General features: G+C 37.7%; 2 protein-coding genes across 5 annotated transcripts in view; one reads left to right on the top strand and one right to left on the bottom strand.

Moving 5' to 3' along the window:
- LOC139135656 (interferon-induced protein with tetratricopeptide repeats 1B-like) overlaps window positions 1-15,515 on the top strand; it is a 75,992-nt gene that overhangs the window by 32,853 nt on the left and 27,624 nt on the right. Inside the window, exon 1 of one of the 4 annotated variants that reach the window (XM_070703188.1) lies at window positions 11,935-11,957. The exons of the other annotated variants lie outside the window; for them this stretch is intronic. The gene's annotated coding sequence lies outside the window, so the exon portion shown is untranslated. Of the gene's footprint in view, window positions 1-11,934; window positions 11,958-15,515 lie in introns of those variants that run through there. 4 annotated transcript variants of the gene reach the window in all.
- On the bottom strand, window positions 1,394-5,621 carry LOC139134480 (monocarboxylate transporter 10-like). The gene is made up of 4 exons (XM_070701340.1): window positions 5,243-5,621; window positions 3,192-3,775; window positions 2,425-2,812; window positions 1,394-1,737 (listed from the first exon to the last, which is right to left on the bottom strand). The coding sequence occupies exons 1-4, from the start codon at window positions 5,433-5,435 to the stop codon at window positions 1,394-1,396; spliced, it is 1,509 nt and encodes a 502-aa protein (XP_070557441.1). The 5' UTR covers window positions 5,436-5,621.

Genomic DNA, 15,515 nt, shown 5'->3' with positions numbered 1-15,515 from the left:
TGAAATTGACAATATTTCTAGTATGTATTCTGACATTTCTACATGTATGCAATTTTATGCAATGACTAATTTTGCATAGCCCCTGGGTAGTCTTCTACCTTATGCAAAGAAAAATCGCTATTTGCATCAAACGTAAAATTATTTATCTCATTGCAAGGCAAAACCAATCATTTTATACTTTCATTCTGGGGTACCATGCCAATCCTCTGTACTTTTGACAGAACAATTTGTGTACATAAACATGACTACGACGTAAGTTTTCTCACTGATACACATGATACACACAAAGACAAGCTAAGCACACATAATTCAGTGAAAAAATTGTAGGAGCACATAATTGGCAAAGTGATATCTATCGTTGAAGTTTAATAGTACACAAGTTGCAAGTCTCCAGATATTTCTGGAAAGTGAAATGTTACATGCACAAGTCCAGCATACATTTTCATCTGATGATGCTGAATAACTTGCAGACTCACGGTAAAAATGGGGAAACTCAACTAGTGTTTTCTTTTCTCTTTTTTCAAATTTGGTTGCCACAAAAGAAAGTGGCTGTTACTGAAAGCAACATTCCTGAGGAATATTTCAGAACCTTTGTTGAACAGAACACCTGATCCATAACATGAACTCACACAATGTATATGTTATATTTCTGCTAGTTGCATTCACAATGCAGTGTCCATAAATGCAGATAACCCATGATACGTCAAAGTTCACATTTTGTCAGCAGCACCTTTTTTCCAAAACTTGACAGAGCATGCATATTTCACATTTTTTTACTTTAAAAAAGTCATAATGCGCATATTCTCGGATTACAGGAAACAAAACATGTTAAATTCGGGGGGGGTGGCCTTTTCGCCAGCCGTCACTGAGAAATCCTTAATCTTACAAATCAGAACGAATGGGATTCTAAAGTATTAGTATCACCACAAAATGTGTGAGCTTACCCACAATTCTCCTTGATTCACACACTGAGATCACTTCTTGACTACAGCAAATTTACTTTGTACACAGGATACCATGGTCAATATTTCAACAATCTGGCACCATAGTATTGATTCACATGATCTTCTGGATGCACATACAGAATTATTGGAAAATCAACCCTTTTTCCACGTAGGAGCTAGCAAATCTGTAAATATTTTTAACACATTTTTACTTCGAAGCAAAACATTTTGGAAGGGAAAGCTCACTTTAGTATTATACACGTTTTTGTCATTTTGAAGATTATAAAGAGAAAATTAAGACATGTCAAGACAAGATAATTAAGATAAGTCGATAACACAAACTTTGATTTCTTAGAATCAAAGGTAGTACATATTCAACAGACGTTTGAGTTCCTGGTGGATCTTTGTCCTCACACCATGGTGTTACAGAGAGAGAATGTTGCATAATGTCATACAAATTCGTCAACCTCACTTATACTAGCAAGAGGAGCGAGGCCATTGGACTGTGCCATTTGAGGTTGGTGTGACTTACTGGACAGTACGATATTCTCTAACTGTTCAGCATCTTTATGTTTCAAAGGTTGCCTCTCACCATTCTCCTCTTCGCCATACTCTTCAATGTTGTTTAATCGCACCATCTCTACACTTTCCTTTAAAGTTTTCGAATTTTCCAAATTCGAATGTGGCTCTCTCTCTACTTTAACAAAGCACATTATGAAAGCTCCAAGTATGGGAGGAATTCCGGCGAGGATGAACGCCAGGTTGTAAGATCCGGTGATGTCATAAATTAGACCTGCCATAAAAAGAATAGATTTTCATGAGAATGAAAAGAAAAGTCAGTTTATTAGTTTTCCTTCATCCTGTTGTGAAAACATCATAGAAAATATTTCCCTAAAAGTAGTCAACGCAAGCAATGAACGAAATGTTTCTTTCACTACATCAACGACAGGCGGTCCAGACGTATTGAGTTTTTCTCACTGTTTTCTCTATCAGTTCCTTTCCTTTTCTTCATGCTCTTACTGATCGGAGTAAATGATTATATAACCAAACCTAGCCTCTTGGCTCTTTATTTATTTTACACCCAATTACAAGAATGTTTATCTCTCATATACACATCTTGTAATTAATTAGTCAACACAAGTAATTATGCTAATCCATGGACTTATCGGGGATTTATGGGTTGGTCAACATTGCGAAAGACAGGACATTTCTATCGATATAATAATTATTCTATTTACCCCGATCAGTCAGAGAATGAAGAAAAGGAGAGGAACTGATAGAGAGAAAACCGTGAGTGGAGGGACTGTTAGAAAACAGGGAGAAAAACTCTACACGTCTTGGCCGCCTGTGCATCAACAAACATATAATATGCACCACACATGTAAGTCATCAGCAAAGTTTCATTAAATCTGGCTTTACGAGACCGTCGCTTTTAATTCGTGGGCATATGAGACCTCAATGGAACAGAGAAACAACTTACCGGCCGTTGGTCCTCCCACAATCATTGGAAGAGCAATGATACAGAATATGAAACCAGCAGCTTGACTTGCATCCTTCTTTCCTACAATGTCGATAGCCACTGGTACCATCATACACACAAAACATCCGTCAAAGATACCCATGATCAACGTAGCCACCACCAACGCTGGAAAGCTCAGAACAAGGGTAGGAACAAGAAAGTTAAAGGTGCCAATAACGATGAAAGATAGTTGCTGAAACTCAATGCCAGTCATGAATTTTTTTACTGCCTTCATGTCGGAAAGGTGCCCAGGTGCAACAGCGCCAACGATGGAAGATAAACCTATTAAAGAGATTAAGATAGGACCGTTTGTGTTCGGATCAGGAGAAACCTCTTCAACGTACTTGATCTAAGAAAGAATAGGAAAAATGCATCAAAATATGTCTGACAACAAATTAAATCACTTACATGCAGCCAGTAGCTATGCACAGGATAGTGTGCACAATTTTAGGTTGATATGTTGAAAGAAGAAACAGAAGCAATCACACTTCTTTACATTCCCCATTACATCACAATAATTATTTTATAAAGTTTAATTCGTAATTTCAACGCTGTTGAAACTGTGAGAGAAGAAGTCAATACGGAGTACTGTCATTTTTAAAAGAAGTTATCGATTATATCCACTACTAAATTCAACTAATTATTAGATAAGCAAATAAATAATGCCGTAAAAGTCGTGTTTTGTATCATGCATCGGTTGAAAACAACATTTAATGTTGTGCTCTTACCAAATGAGCAAACGGAACAAAGTAGCCAAGAAGTCCAACAACAACACCGATACACCAGATTCGATAGCTTTTGTTTCTCCATATCTTTAAATTGACATGTCCCAAACAGCAGACTTCATTCTTGCTGTTGCCATTTGCCACGTCCAAGCCGTCACCCGGGCTTGATGTTTCTTTGAATACCAGCGCACACGGAATGAGAAGAAATGCCAAGCCAGCGATGAAACGTAGCGTGTGCCAGAGTCCAATCGTGTTGATCAGATATCTCAGAACCGGCGGCAGCAGAACTGTGGACACTCCGCTACCACAGGTTGCAAAGCCGTTAGCCTTACCTTTCTTTTCATCGAAGTAGTGTCCGATGATGATCAAGGATGACATGTAGGTCAGCGAAAATCCAACACCGATGACAATCCCATAGGTCAAGTACAAGATTTCTAACCGCGTTGCAAACGAACTCGTTAGACAACCTACGAATGCAATGATTGACCCGGCAAACGCTGTCCTCCGGCAACCAAACCTGTCTGTCAAAATGCTCGTCATGTAGGTTCCGAAGAACGTCATGAACACAGTAAGAGAACCAACCCATGCTGAAAATAAGAAAAACGCGAAATTAACAAGACGTTAAGTGTAGAATGGTCACAGACCATATGTGCTAACATGACAGAAAGGGATATTTCCAAGTTCGGTGCAGATTGATGAGGCAAGGAAGATGTGAACCTTTGTTAATTTCAGTGTAATTTTATGGTGTATTTCTGACGCAAGGAAACTCTAACAGAAGCAAACGGAGATGTACTTCTCTGAACTGCAGTAATATGAAAAGGAAATTATATTTTTGCCTTCTGAACGTATGACTTGTGACCTACGCCTCCCATCAACTCTCATAAGATTGTTCGATACTATTTATCTGACAAACTAACGATCTAATCAACATTTAAGTTGTTACACCATCAATTTCATCGGAGTGTTATTCACTTTCATATTTCACTCGCAACTGTAAATTTAAATATTCGAGTAAATACTGGCATGGTAGCATCATCTTCATCTCCGGACACCTGAGACTATTTTTCTATCTTGTATCATTTCCATATATCGCCCTTGCTCGAGCCATTACTTAAACTTGCACAAGAATACGTTAACATGTAAGTTACACAAACAACGCACACCCCATTGAATTGATCCTCACTGCAACGAGCGTTGTAAAAACCATTGGCCTTTTTATTGTCGTGGCGGGAAATGTCACAGAAAACATCTGAAGTGTCCCTTCCAGTATTTCAAGTCCAGACATGTCTTGAAAACTACACAATGCAAATACAAAATACCAATCATCAATCATGTTATTGCTAAAACGATTCAAGTCTCTTTGTCCATTTCCCCAGTTAGGTAAAGTGATGATTGGCGTACAGGACGAACCAGTCAAAGCGTACTTAAAGACTTGGTAACACAGCCTCAGTATGCCGATTAAATTTCCACGTACATTAAACATAGTCGTCGAGGCCTTAACTCGTAGAATAATAAACCAGGTTGCTACAAGTTCACAACCCGAACCTACCACTTTCTTGTAGTATTTCCTTTGTTGTTTTACTTCTCCTCTTTAAAAAATTACTCTTACATTAATAGACGCAGGCGTGTATGAACAACGATATGCAAAGCTGATACACGAAAATTTTGTCAAACTTTATCATGTGAGCCTTGCCTGTATATATAATATATTACATAATTTATAGAATATCGATTCCTGATAGACCCTCTACTATGCCTCTTCACATTCGTGAGGCTATCGTTGGTTCAATTGTTCACATTGGCCGGGACACAAAGCCTTCAGAAATATGTATGGCGAAGTCAAGATGAAGAACCGATTACAACTGGAAACATGGTGTAGCCTTTTTTAAGTGAGAATAATCATTTGAAAATCGAAGTATTTCTCAGCCACGCAATTTATGAAAATGGCATGAGCATTAATAATTGCAGAACGTCGTTTAGCGGGTGGCCAGTAATTATTAAATTCCTGTTAGTTAAGATGCCTGATAAATTTTGAAAACTTGTCATCACATTACCTGTGTTAAAGACGTTTGCTCCTGACTTCTGTAGTTGAGGGTCATCGAGTATGGCCACGAGAAGCACACCAAAACAGTTGTTGATTCCAAATACTGTTGCATTGGTCCAAAACGAAGCAAAACAGACGACCCAGCCCCAGCCACCTTCAGGAACTTTCTTGCCGTCATAATCTTTCCTATCACGATTAGCCATTTTAAGTATCAAAATATCGAAGTTGATCACGCTCCCTATTTCATATACCTGAAGGCCGGATTACTGAAACGCTGGATGTCTAATTTGAGAAACACCCTGTCTGGTTGTGAAGAGGAAAGTTTCTTGTTTTACCAACTTTCAGCTAAGAAACCCATCTAATCGAAATGCCTAAAGTTTATATGAGTGTGGTGCTGACCAACCATCATTACTAGTCAGCTTGTCACATGATAGTCACGTCATCACATACAGGTCTTTCAGGGTGACTGTTTACACTTGCACGTTTATCACACATGTTTTCTTCTGAAGTATACAAGACTTTGTTGATAAGCTAGACATTACAGTAACGTTGCCCACTCATTTAATCATTGTGTGTGAGTGGTCAATTTGCATGTGTGTGCAGTCAATTGCCTTTCTGTTTACATGAGAGAGGTCATAAACTGGCACCCTGTGTTCTGGAAATTAGTGTTCCGTCTCTGCTAGGACCATATAACCCCTGCTATGCTTTTCTTGCAAATAAGAGATACCTCTTTCGTAAGATCCCAGAGACTTTCATGTTTTTCTAACCAGTGATTAAATGAGTCGGCAACTTTAAAGTCTGGCTTATCAACACATTTTGTGTGTACTTTAGAAGAAAACATGTGAGATGAACATGCAATTGTAAACGGTCACCCTGAAAGACCTGTAATTTTAAGTCCTAAATAGGCATGTGGCCTTTAAACTTTTCAGATTTAAGTCATAAAATGACATGGCGTTCCAGAGATATCCAGCACCAAGTAGGTAAGTCTGAGTCCTCGGCAACGAGCCTATATCGCGTTATTGCGTTTGGTCGGCTGACAAAGTACTTGAACTGCTTTTAACTTGGGGTTTTTTATTATTATTATTAAGTTTATTTCAGACTTAAATGGTCCATAGAACAGAAAAAGAAAGATTACAAACTCACGAAGAATACTGATTGCAGACTCTGTTCTCAGACTTCGTGTAGTCTAAGGTCATCATACAAAAAACTAATGCCTCATACTGTTTTAATGTATATAGCTGCTTCATCCACAACTGTAGCGACTTACTCTGAAAGTACCTATCTGACTCACATGTGGTCTTCACAAGCTTATTCGTGGATTTTTCCATCCTGCATCTAAACTTATAGACATTCCGTCTAATTATTTTACCAAATGACATGATGCCATTTGATTCATAAATACCGGAAGCATTACTAAAAGGTGAAATTCCAAGGAATCATCTCCAGACATCATTGTACATCACTGTTAACCTATTAAAACTCACCCATAGATGACAGCAGTAAATACTTCCAAAATATGCAGAAAACAACATTTTCTTGATATCCACATTACAGGACTTACACTGTCTCAGCAAAATATTGGCTCGAACACAAAAAAGCACGTCTCTGCCTCACGATTCCATCATCAATCATCATCAGTCATGTTTTACTGTCTCTCTGTTGGAAAAAGCACAACGCAAACTTCACCTAATAGTGTTCACCTCAGTGTTGTTCGAAAAGCTTGAGTCATACTCTGTGTCAAGCTCTTCATTACATATAACAGTCTAGTGATGACTTGCTATCTCCGGCAGAGAGACAGCAATGACATGTCATCAGAGGATCTATCGTCATCGTTTCGTTTTTTCTGTGCGTTCTTTCATTTAGTTGCTATCAATTGAAAAGTTGATAGTCGCACTAATATTTATTTTTCATCGTACAGCAGTCCTTTCTCTCAATGGCTGCTTGATTAATTTATAATGCAAAATAAACTGTCCAAAAAGTGGGCCGGGGTCGGGACTATAGAATACATGACAAGCAAATAAGCTTGTCTATTTTCGTTCTGTTTAATTGTTTGTCAGGGGAACGGGACAGAAGTAAATTTTCGTTCCGACAGGGGGGGATGATATGGATCACAGCCAAAACTATAAATGTTTCGAAGTGATAAATACGATCTGTGTGGGCATCCTGTATTGTCGATTGCACTTTTCCCCGTCAATCTGTGCACACAGAGATACCGTGATGCAAACATGTATTACGCGATGACCGCATGATGAACCCATTTTTGTCTTGTTTTATTCATACTTGTATGGGATGATTCTATTAGTGTAAATGCTGTACTTGATTTATGAAGTTGACTTTACTGTACTTACGAAAGCGATTGGCTGACCCGAATGGTCCGTGAAAGGCGAAGTATTTCACAAAACATAAAAAACACAAAGATTCCAATTCCGGGCCACTTGAGGCCACTTTTGGCATTAATTCTTTCAAAAAGAGGAACACGAAGGTTAAAATGCTTCAATAGGCTATTTTTACCGATATCCGTCAAGCACCTTGTGGCAAATAGTTTTGGTTACCAGTCAGAATAGGTCAACTCAACACATTCCCACAAGTTGACCACCTGTCTGAACACAATAGATCGTTGTCCGGCTACCATACATCTAGCACGCCTTGAAACATAGTTCCTTCCACCCATTTGAAACCAGGATTAGAGGAAAGTCATAAGTCCGAGTAATAACTCGTCTGTATGGGTATTTTGACCTAACCTGAACAAACTCGACTGTATTGCTCACCGAAGGATTCCATATTATCGTGCCTTGCCATGACAACCAAGACATCTGTTTTGATAAATTTGAATCGTACTGTCGTCAGGAGTCAGTTGTATGATAGAATTAAATATTTGGAAGGATTTCAGACCTTCCTGAGAAATGGTGAATCTGTATAAGTTATGAGGTAATGTGCTCATGAAGTAATAAAGAGTTAACCAATCAATCAATCAATAAATCAATTGATTGCTCGACGAAAGAAATTCACTGTAGGCATCGATAGCTTCACCACAGAGATAAATCTTGACCAGGAGTCCAAGTTTACAGGATTTGGGACCTTACGACCATTGATTAGTCATTTTAAGCCATGAGTAGAAAGAATTGAAGGCAACTTTCTTTCGGAGTCCTAGTATGGCTCTTTGAATCATAAAGTTCTCGTTGTGTCCTGACGGCTGACCTGACCCATGGAATTTCAATTGGTCGCATGATCTGCCGCTATTAAAAAAACAAACAAAACGAAAACTAAACAATAACAATCCGAAGAATTGTATAAAGACCTGTAACTCAAATTTTTAAATGTAATAATTTTACCTGGTGGCTATTAATTCTGCTGAAAGCGACATTTTCTATAGAAAGAAGGTATGGAACTAATTGATTGATTTTTTCATTCTTGCTGAAAAAATTCTCACATAATTTGCTCTGGTAGGTAAACGTACTTTGAATAATCTGACACTCTGCTCTATATATTTCACACATAAACCGACTAGCCCCATTAATCCTTTCTAAATTTTATTTGTACCATAAATCAAAACAAAGTCCAGTAACAAAAAGAACAATCTTTGATGCACGATTTGCACAATAGAAATTGTGAAATAAGCTTTCAAAATATAATAAGAAGCTTTTTAAGATATACTCTTAACGTACAATATAATATAATCAAACTCTAAACAGAGTGCTTTCATTTTCTTATGACCTTGATTTATCATCAGATTCAAAAACCTGAATGGTTGTAGTTCCTGTACAGATAAACGTTTACACCATATAATCGATTGATTAAAGTCAGACTGAGACTAAACGCTTGATGTTATACAATCATACTTTACTGTTTATTTAACTGCGTGCTGTCCCTCCTGTCAAACGACTCGGACTCGACAAAAAGGTATTCGACCTTTGACAATAAGTTTAGACCAAGGTTCTGATGCTGAAGGAAAACTATCAAACTATGCCGTTTTGGATAAAAAATAAATAGAATGACTTACATGCAAGTTATTTTGCCAACTTTTCAAGCCATCCCTTAGTTATCAACAGCACTGAATATTTATTCAAACATTTTCAAGTGTACATGGAGAGATTTGATGATCTTTTGACAAACGTAACAATCGAGACAATGGTAATATTAATTACACCCACCCCCGGATTTTTATAGCTCCCATGGGTCATGCTTACAATGATAGCAAACGTACACAAACATATACGGCGATAATAAAACAGAAAGATTTGAATTTTTTCTTGTATTGTCAAAGTAATGAAAATAGTTGTTATTCTACGCAAATACTCGTATATCATGGCGATAGAGGCAGTATAGTGACAATAATTGCAATCTCTGGTTAAACTCGTTTCAGCATGCCCGTTTACTCTGTACATAAATTTTAATCATGATTGAGCACTGTAATCTTCGTCAGAAATCTTCATTTCCATCTAAGTTGACGGCAGATGTGTTTTTCTTGGATATTGTATTGCACGATTAACCGGAAACCCTTCGTCACCTTAGAGTTATAAAATAATTTGTGGTGTGATTTTATACATTTTTCGAAACCATAGACATTACGCCTTTATTTAAGACAGTGCAGTAAACTTGAGAAAAGGTCGTTTATCAATGTCATGTAAATGTGTCAACTTCACTAGAAGTCCCTTCAGCCGAGGTCCGACTTTTGTCCTTCGTGTTAGCGTAAGATTTCAGTGGGTTTGCCATCTTCTACTGACTGATCACTGACATATTTTAAAGGCAGCCTTTCACTATTTCCTTCCTCTTCGTCTTCTCCGTCGTCGACAGTAGGCTTTGGTGGTGGTTCCTCAAACTTTACGAAACACATGATGAAAGTTCCGATCATGGGTGGAATTCCGGCAAGGATGAATGCCAGGTTGTATGAGCCGGTGATGTCATAAATTAGACCTGAAAAAACAGAAGAACAAACACTTTAGCGTAGACGAAGTTATACGCTGTTTGAGCACAAATGCAAGGTCCCAGAATGTTATAACGAGAAACATGTTTGACATGACTAAGCCGTACCCTCATGTAACGAACACAGCAGTATCAAATGGAATTTATTGTTGTTCTGGTCTATGTTTACATGTAGAAAGAAAAATAAGCAGAATCAGGTTAGGGAATATGTCATCGATTAAGGACACGATTTTTTTTCCCATTCGATCGTCATAAGTTTAAATCTTTGTTCATAAAAGCCAACACAACTTTCTGTAGAGAAAGGGAGTGTGTGTGTATATATATATATATATATATATATATATATATATATATAGATAGATATATATATAGATATATATATAGATATATATAGATATATAAATAGGAGTACTTCTGGAGTAATAAAACCGTAAAAATCTTTGAAAAGGTGGAAGGTGTTAAAACCACATCAGTGCGTCAGTAAAAGAGATGAAATTACAACACCGGAAACCACAACAAAGTTCGTCATCAACTTTCCATAGAGCGCGACTGTTTGTATTCTAGTGTGGTGTTCGTTGATACAAAATCATTGTTACGTCTTACCCGGCGCCGGCCCCTCAACAAGCATTGGAAAGGCAATGATACAGAATATGAAACCAATAGCTTGACTAGCATCCTCTGGTCCAAAGATATAAATAGCCATGGGTACCATCATACAAACAAAACAGCCATCAACTTTCCACAGAGCTCATAGTTGTATTTTCTTTGTAGTTTTTATTCCTCTCTTTGAATAAGTACTCTCACACAAATTGATGCAGGAGTGTATTAACACCTTCATATAAAGCTAATACACGGAAATCTTGACAAACTTTGTCATGCGAGCCTTGCCTGTATGTTTTGTACAATATCTAGAGAGTCGATGCCTTTTCACAGTCGTGAGGCGATCGTTGGTTCAATCATTCAAATTGGCTAGGGCAAAAAAACTTATGTAATAGGTATGGTGAAGTCTGGATGTAGGAACGGCTTAAAACCTAAAACATGGTACAGCCTTTTTCGGGTGAGATTAATTAATTAATTAAGTATTTCTCAACTACACAATTTATAAAGAAAAGCATGAACATTAAGAATTACTGAACTCTGTTTAGCAGGTGGCCAGCGATGATTTTAGGCCTGTTACTAAGAATGCTTGTTAAATTTTGAAAACTTGTCATCAGCAAAGTACCTGTGTTGAAGACCTTTGCTCCAAAATTCTTTAGTTGAGGGTCATCGAGCATGGCCACAAGAAGCACACCAAAACAGTTGTTGATTCCAAAGACTTTTGCATTTGTCCAAAACGAAGCAAAACAGACGACCCATCCCCAACCACCTTCATGAACGTTCTTGCGGTCATCATCTTTCCTATAACGTTTAGCCATATTAATTATCAAAATATCGAAGTAGTATATTTCATATACCTGAAGGCCAGATTACTGAAACGCTAGGTGTCTACGTTGAGAAACACCCTGTCTGGTTGTGAAGAGGAAAGTTTCTTGTGGAACCTAGACATTCAGCTTACAAACCCATCTAATCGAAATGCCTGAAGTTATTGTGAGTGTGGCGCTGACGAATCATCATTAATCGTCACCCTGTCACGTGATAGCACGTCATCACATACCTTTAAGTCCTAAACAGGTGTGTTTACTTAAAACTTTTCAGATTTGAGTTATAATTCTGAGTCCTCGGCAACGAGCCTATCTCCTGCTGGATAAATATTTACAGCTCGGTTTTGTTGCGTTTGGTCGGCTAAGAAAGTACTTGAACAGGTTAGTAACTTCGTTTTACTTTTTCTGTTCAAAAGAGCACGTAACAAACTTTACTCAATAGTCTAGAGTTTTCTCTGTATAATTTTATAACACATGCATTATCTTTCAATGTTGTTCGAAAAGCTTGAGTCAGACTCTGTGTCAAGCTCTTCATTACACGTAACAGTCTCGTGATGACCTGCTATCTCCGGCAGAGAGACAGCAATAACATGGCATCAGAGGATCTATTGTCATCGTTTTCTGTGCTTTCTTTCATTTAGGTTGTTTGTCGCACCAACAGTGATAGTCGCACCAACGTTAGTTTTTCATCGTACAGCAATCTTCCTCTCAACGGCTGCTTGATCAATTCATAACGCAAAACAAACTATGCAAAAAGTGGGTTCGGGACCATAGAATGTATGGCAGGCAAATAAACTTGTTTATTTTTTCGTTCTGTTCATTGGTTTGTCGGGAGAAAGGGACAGAAGTAAATTTTTCTTCAGGGAGGAGGATGATATGTGAAGCGTAATCCAAAACTAAATGTTACGAAGTGATAATTATGGTCTGTGTTGGCATCCCTATATCAATTGCGTAATTTCAATCGCACTAAACTTTTTCACGTCAATCTGTGCACACAGAGGTCCTGTAATTCAAAAATGTATTACGCGATAACCGCTTGATGAATCTAATTTTTTGTCATGTTTAATTCATAGATACTTGTAAGGTATTGGTATGGGTTCTATTAGTGTAATGTTGTACTTGATTTATGAAAGTGACTTTAATGTATATACGGAAGCGATTGGCAGACCCGAATGGTCCGTGAAAGATGTTCAAGTATTTCACGATATATATATATATAAAAAGATGAAGATTCCGGTACTAGTGTTTCATTACACGAAATTTATGTTATAAATTCGTTTGTAAGTTCGTGAAGGACTAGGTAATGCTCGTTGCTGCAGCGAGCTTTGCAAAAGTTTTTTGGTGTTTGGGGGGAATTGTTCCTAAACCCCTGTTCTTTTAAAACGTCTATAATTCATCGAGACGTGTCAAAGAAAAATGGTACATCATTCAAAATACCGCATTTTTGTTACATACAATTTCGCGATCGATCAGACCTACCAGTGAGACATGAGTGTATTGTAACTAGAGAATGGCTTAAGGTAGAATGGGCATCGACGACAGATATTTGGACTCGCAAAAGTTTTGACACTTTTCTGATCAATCTCTTGTGGGAAAATCATTTTGAAGCTATTAGAGCTTGTAAAGTTTTCACCATTATAGTTTTGTGAAAATCAAAACTTTAATTTTCCCATTGACTTAACACAGGGACGACAGCCATTTTGAAATGTAAATATCGGTAAATGTTAGGTGTTTAGGTGACCCCTGATTATTATTGATTTGGAATAAGAATGGTTTAAAGGTTTATCGAGAAAACTTTGTGCAAAAGTGTAAATATATCAGTTTCAAAACGCACTCTACCTTATGACACTGTTTCGAAACTAAGTGCCGATGTACCTTAATCGTATAGTAGCAGTCGTGGGGATACGACTAGCCATTTTACAGGGCTTAGGGTTAACTTGCGCTTTTCCAAACTATTCCGTATACAAACAATCATTTTACCCACAGGCCATTATGAAGGGGCTTCTACTAGAGAGCCACAGTAACGACAGGTTTTAACTCGGCGTAATCAAAGTTACCTGGCTCACTTTTAATAAAAACGCAGCTCAAGGCAGTTTCATGTCCGAAAAGCAGAGACCAGATAAATGACAATGTGTACTGTTGTCTGACTTGGTCGATCATTTTCACCCAAAGTTAAGCTTTGCTATCCATATTGGTTGGTCTGATCAAAAGGTGAACTGATAGAGAACAAACTAATTTGGATTTCGACCTTTAATTAGGAGGAACCCTTTTACAATTTTCAAATAATAAGAACTTCTGCAAAGTAAAATGTTGTTGTCAGGGCCGCTTTGCACAATTCCTAATGATTGTTCTCCTTTCCTCAGAGCTTGATTTCCCATGGACAGAAGACAATATATTTTTTATCAATGATGTGTCATAGATCTACATTGATTTGTGGAGAAGGTGCTCCACGGCGTCTAAGAAATGGATATTAGGCTTTGAGAGAAACCTGTTTAATCTCAGGTTTGAACTTCCTCGAGGAAAGCACAAACCTTAATGTCTTCAAGTGAGATGTTGTTGTGAGCATTCGATGATTTTTGTTGACTCGACACAGTTCATCAGTAACGGCGATATACAGAAAGTAAACTAGTTTTGTCAGTTTTATCTTTATAGCGAAACCTGGAAAAAAGAGCAATATCTTATTGGTCACGTAAACATGAACCTACGAATTTATGAATCGTTTTTATGACCACCAATTTACTGCGTCGATGACTACATAGACTGCAAAACGCCAAGTATGTTGGTACTCTGACCTTGCTAAGTATATTAGAATGCGGAAAACATTTCTTCGCGTTGTTTTTAAAAATGTCGCAAATGGATCGAAAGCGTAACAAATGTGATCAGTTCTTTGTTTTTCTTTTTGTCGAATGATGAATTATGGGGCAGTAATACGGAGAAAAATTCATTCTTGCGTGACATTTGTTGAGTAAAGGTTGCATAACTAGCTTTAATCGGAGATTTAAAATCACAGTGCAGCGCAATGACGAAAGTATCTGCGCGAGCGAACTAATGTTCCGAGGACGAGGATGACAGGTGCTTTGGTTTGACCTGTACAACATTGTTCGTAATTTTAAGGTAGAATGCAACTTGGCGACAGACATTCGGACTCTTAATTTTTACAATGCTTATGTGATCTACTGCTTACGTGTGCTCATTTTGAGGCTCTCGGAGAAAATAAACCTTTTACCGTATGATTTATGTGAAAATTAAAGTTAATAGAGTTAACACCGGGATGGCAGCCATTTTGAATTTCAAATATGGACATATATAGAAGGATTGTTTCCACGATACAAAAATTTACACGGTGACGCCCAATTTTCATTCTTGATTTTGAAAGAGAGTGCTTGAAAGGTTCCACAAGAAGAGTTAGAACAAAAGTTTAAGTCCTTTAATTCAGTGAAGGTAAGTGAACATCACTGTTGACTGTACAGAAAGCGTCCACCAGAATAATGAGTTTGATCGTTTACGGTAAATGGTACAATGGTATGCGAAAATGGTTACCTCGTCATGCTTAGGGTGAAATATCTATAATTTGTCATGAGAGAGTGCAATTGTAGCTGTTTCGTGCATTGGAGAAAATTTTTGGCATTAATGCTCCTTAAAAAGTGGAACAGAGAGTTGAAAATGCTTCAATAGACAGCTTTATCCGTTCAGCATTTTGAGGCAAATAGTTTTGGTCACCAGTATAGGTCAACTTAACGCATTCCACAAGTTGACCACCTGTCAAAACACAATATGTCATTGTTTTAAAAATAACACGCCGTAAAACATAGTCCCTTCACCCACTTGAAACCAGGATTAAAGGAGAACATAGTATAACTCCGAGTAATAACTCGTCTGTAGTGTTGAGACGTATTTAGACCTAAGCAAACAAACTGCCAATTGAGTAGGTCAACAAAG

Source organism: Ptychodera flava, chromosome 6 (assembly GCF_041260155.1).
Source record: "Ptychodera flava strain L36383 chromosome 6, AS_Pfla_20210202, whole genome shotgun sequence".
In the NCBI taxonomy this organism is placed as follows: domain Eukaryota; kingdom Metazoa; phylum Hemichordata; class Enteropneusta; family Ptychoderidae; genus Ptychodera; species Ptychodera flava.
Note: the sequence above shows the minus strand (reverse complement) of the source record. Positions and strands in the feature narration are given on the sequence as shown.